The 5,310-nt window shown below is 35.7% G+C and overlaps 1 protein-coding gene across 1 annotated transcript; it reads right to left on the reverse strand.

Annotated features, from left to right (window-relative positions):
- Nucleotides 1–569: 569 nt before the first annotated feature.
- On the reverse strand, nt 570–4,198 carry plvapa (plasmalemma vesicle associated protein a). The gene is given in 5 exon segments (NM_001114577.1): nt 570–1,246; nt 1,341–1,860; nt 2,000–2,712; nt 3,498–3,567; nt 3,791–4,198. Coding segments are annotated over 5 exon segments (1,743 nt in total). The 5' UTR covers nt 4,178–4,198; the 3' UTR covers nt 570–1,193.
- Nucleotides 4,199–5,310: the final 1,112 nt, after the last annotated feature.

A 5,310-nucleotide genomic window follows, 5' to 3' on the forward strand; every position in this document is an offset into this window, starting at 1 on the left:
GAACCAATGATTGTGCTACCCACTGTGCCACCATGACGCCCTATCTGATGCTTGATGACATTTCTTACAAATTTAAAATAAAAGTGTGGTCATTTTGGGGTTCATAAAATAACTAAAAATGGCCAGGTATTTATACATTTATATATTCATTAACAACACAATTTAAATGTTTTAACTTCAGAATAGTTAAGAAATTAATTCTGTATTTGTTGGAATTTTCCTGTTTTTCAATCAAAACTAATGAAAACATTTGTTATGCTGGCCAATTGTTATTTTTAAGAACAAAATAGCACTAAATGTCAAAACATTTATTTAAAAATTAGTAGAAATGTTATAAGACCATTGGAGAATTTAGCAACTATTACTAATTTAGCCATACAAAAACAAATGCAGTTAATTTTTTACTTTGTTGATTGATAGCTCTGAGAACCATGACTTGTAAAGGCATGTATAACTGTATATGTGTAAATGACATATTTCATCAACCATTAAATATACTAAAACAAAAAGGCGGAAATGTAAAGACTAGTAAAACATGTTTGCTTTTTTTTTTGTTCAATGATTTTTTATTTTACAAAGCACAAAGATAAATAGTTTACAAAAAATACTGAGTAAATTACAGTGATAAATTTAATATATACAGTTGAAGTCAGAATTATTCCTTGCTACTATAGCTATAACTTGCTACATTACCCTAACCTACCTAGTTAACCTAATTAACCTAGTTAAGCCTTTAAATGTCACTTTAAGCTGTTTAGAAATATCTTGAAAAATATCTAGTAAAATATTATTTACTGTCATCATAGCAAAGATAAAATAATTGAGTTATTAGAAATGAGTTATTAAAACTATTATGTTTAGAAATGTGTTGAAAAAAAACTGCTCTCCGTTTAACAGAAATTGTGGAAAAAATAAACAGGGGGCTAATAATTCAGGGGGGCTAATAATTCTGACTTCAACTGTATATGTATTTATATACAAGATATATATTACACAATATATACAAGCATAAATGAAATTATGGCACAAACAATTTCTTCCTACAAAATAACATTACTATTCATGTTAATAATTATTATTCACAATACAGACTCGCAGTGGTAAGTGCATATAGGAGTTCTATTTTCAACCCGTTAATGAATCAGTCTTTATACAGACGCTCCTGGGATTTCGCCAGGTCTTTGTTCACTCCCTCAGTTTGGGAGTGAATATCGATGCAGCTCCTTCAAATGCAGATTTATCTGTGCTGTAAATCAGACACAAAAGGTCATGAGTTATGTAAAGCACAATAAACAATAATTAAAAAAGTCCAGAATCAAACTACCTCCGCTTTAATTTACCTTGACTTATTGGTTGACTGTCCACTGCTGTTCTAGCTCCTCCAGAAGTTGCGCCAAATCCCGTTGGATTAGATCCCACTGAGCCAAAACCTCCTGTTGCTGGTTTTCCCACTCCTACTCCACTTGATCCTGCACTGCCAAATGCTGTTGAACCTGTTCCAGTATTGCCAGTTGAAGGAAAACTTCCAGCACTACCCAATCCTGTCAGCCCTAGTCCTGCTCCACCAAAACTACTAGTCCCTGTCTGGGTTGGACCTGTTCTACTTGATCCTGGCCCACCTAATCCTGTGCTTGGGAGGGTCCCTGTTCCACCTAGAGGTGTATTAAGTGGTCCTGTCACACCTGATCCTGTGCTGCCCCATCTTGAGCTTGATCCTGTCCCAGTAATACCAGGATATGCTGGCCCGCTCGAGCCGGCCCCTGACCATGGCATGTTGGGTTTGCTCATTCCTGTTGAGCCCAGACCAGTATTTGGGATGTTAGGAGATCCAAAGGGGTTTGGCATGAATGGGCTAGTTCGCTGAATAGTAGAGAAAGTCATTAAAAAATAAATTTACATAATCATTTTGTTTTTAATTTTTAAATAAAAAATACACAAACAGTATTAAAACATTATTACATTATTATTCTATTAATTATATTAAGTCTAAAAAACTCACCTTACAGCTGGCAAGCGAGGTATTGAGGTTGTCAATGGTGTTTGTGAGCATTTGAATTTTGTTTTCATTGACAGAAAGAAGTTTGTCTTTCATCCCGTTGTCCCCTTTTAGTTTTCGGTTCTCCAGCAGAAGTTTTTCACTGTCTTGGTCGTTCTTGCGCTGAAGCTGCTCAAGACTATTGCGATGTTCACGAGTCATGGCGCTGCGATTCTGGTTACACCATTCAGCATCTTCCGTCAAACGTTTGTTCTGGGTCACATATTTGGCGTTTTCTCCATTAATCTTTGTGAACTGGTCACCCACTATGTTCAGATATGTTTGGAGCTTGTTCTCGACCTCTCTTGAAAGACTACTGCAGTTTCCGCGAATATTTTCAAGCTGATTACTCTGTTTATCACATGTCAGCATGAACGAAATGTGTTTTGAGAAGAGGTCGTCGATCCTTCTGAGAAATTCTTTGGTGACGTTGGGGATTCCTCGTAAGGATTCAACAAAGTCCTCTTTGCACTTCTTTTCATACAAGTGGAGCTCTTCTTCAAGGTAAGCCTTGTCTCGTCTCAGTCTGATTGCGTCCAAGTGAAACTCATCCTTGTCTTTATTGGAGGTGTCTAACTCGGATCTCAAAATGGCCACAGTTTGAGTAAAGTTGTCTTTGATCAATTCTAATATTTCATTTGACTGCTGCAGCATGCTTTGCAAGCGTTTGTTGTTTTCTGGAGGAGAAAACAGTTTTAAAAAATTTATGTTTGCTAACATACACTCAAAAAAAACATTTGTGGCTTGTTCAAACTACTTCTGTAAAATTAGTTGAAACAACACAATTCTTTTGTTTTTTTCTTTTGTTTTTTGTTCAATCCACTTAAATTTGTAAAAACGATTAAGTTAACCTAATCAATTTGCATTTGAACAACAGGAAGGAATTGTGTGGAACCCAATTTTTTTACTATGTACGCTCAAAAAACGATGTTTGCTGCTTGTTCAAACTACTTAATTAAAAAGAGCTGAATCAACACAATTCTTGAGGATTTTGGGGGATAAATTATTTGTTTTATGTCCAATCCACTTAAACTTGTAAAAACGTTGACGTTAACTAAACTGATTTGTGTTGGGACAACATGAAGGTATTGTGTGGAAGCCAGCATTTGTACAGTGTAGGATATTTACATTTTATTACTGAAAAAAATTGGAATTCATATCCAAATTGAAGAATGTCAGCAACTAAGCAGAATTCCATAGTTTATTTTCCTATAACGAAAGTCAGCGGCTACAGTTTGGTTACAAAATATCTTCTTTAAAAACATGTTTCTAAAAAAGCTGCTTTCAACTTGAGGGTGAGTAAATGGCGAGTATAGTTTCATTTTGTAGTGAACTATCAATTTAACTTTAGATTTACAGTCAGTGTGTTAAATAAACAAAATCCACAACTTTTATACAGATCAACCTGGTAAAAGTAAAGTAAATTTTAAAATGATAATAGTATGCTGAAAACCCATCTCACCATTTGAATCTGGACAAAATGCAGGAGGGCATGCGCGAGGTGCTGCCATTCTTTGCAAGTCACATCGACACTGTAAAACATAGCACACAACAAACATAGTGATGTTATTCTGAATATCTGTCTACTCCTAAATTACCATTAACACATACAGAATGATCATATAACCAATTGAGAACATTCTTACAACATTAAAAAATAACATTTTAGGAATATTGACAAAACTTTTCAGAGAAAAAAATACATTTTTGTAATTTGAAAACACAAAAATAATAAATGTTTCACCAAAGCCTCACCATTGTTGTTTGCAGGTGCTTTATTGTCATAGATGAGGTGTTTGCTAGTTTGCGTAATTCAGCCACAAGCTTGTCATTGCTTAGCTTTGCAGTGAGAGTGACATTCAGAACTTTGGTGAGGTTCTTTTCCTTCCCTCTGAGAATGAAATTTTCCATAGTGAGCTTGCTGACACTTTGGTCCAACTCTTGCAGTCTCTTCTCCTCGACCGTATGCTCAGGTTGTCCATACACCAAAAAGAGCACCAGACTTGCGATGATCAATGACTGGATAAGCGAGGAGAAAAAGAAGACAATCTTCATGTAGTAACCACAGCTCTTGCCTTTCGACTTGTGCATCTTCTTGGCAGCCAAGCCAAAGTTGGCCTGAGAATAACTATTGTTGTACATCACTACTCAACCAATACAAACTATTCTCCTACAACTTCAACAGCAAAATAGATGTTCAAAATCATAACGCTGCCAGTTTATATTGTTTTCCTGCACCTCCCATTGCATGACGCTTCCCTGGTCCACCCAATGGTCATGATTCTGGAGATAAGAACAACATCACGCACTGCCATGGGGGAGGCCCAAACCCAAACTGTACATTGTTCTAATAAGTATGTCCTGCCAAAACAGATCCTTTGTTTGACAGCATGTTGTCATTTGAGAAAGCACGTGGTCGACTGTTTGACTACGTGTTGTTTTGAAAAGATATTAGAGATGATCTCAGGCATTGATTACAATTTTTATTTAGCGAAATACCTCTCAAAACCAGTTTATGTTACTGTTATGTAACAAATGTTCAGAAATATATCGAATTTGATAAACCAATTTCCTAAATGGTTCAATTCTTCCTGGCATAGGTTGGATGCGGATGTGGTTTGTATATTGTACATTAGTAAAACATTATCTCTGACCAACAAAGAGAGTTTAGGTTGTGAAGCAAAAAGTAACACTGTGATTTTCTGCAAATATATACTGTAGCTACATATATTTTTTTGGACATTTAATTATTTTAATAGTCAGAGAATAACAATATTATGAAAGTAATCGGCTTTCCTGCCAGGAATTGTTGAAGTGCCACCCCGACTCCAAGAGGAAGCAGTAATTCAGCTGAGTCTCAGAATGACAAACGCAGAAGGTACTGTCTGGACACTTCTAGGGTAAACTACAGAACAAATGAAGGAAATCACCAATAAACATAGATGTATACACATCTGCTGACATTATCAAGAATTAATCGTCCTGTTTATCTGTTACTAAAATACGGCTGACGTTGAAATTGTCATCATCTTACAAGTTTTGTTCACACACTGTTGTTTCAAATGTTTCCAAAACGTGGCAACTTCCCAAAGTGCACGTTACCTTGTTAAGATTATAACTTTCGTATTATGTAAATCCACTGGAAAGACTTTATATAATGAGGTCAAAATAATGACGCCATAGTAATCTAGGGGTGACGAATTAACCAGTTGCTAGCTACTGAACTGTTAAGATGCCATTCCCAATAGTTCTCCCCAAATTTATTAGATTTCCTA

Source organism: Danio rerio, chromosome 2, assembly GCF_052040795.2.
Source record: "Danio rerio strain M-AB ecotype USA chromosome 2, GRCz13ab, whole genome shotgun sequence".
In the NCBI taxonomy this organism is placed as follows: Eukaryota; Metazoa; Chordata; class Actinopteri; order Cypriniformes; family Danionidae; genus Danio; species Danio rerio.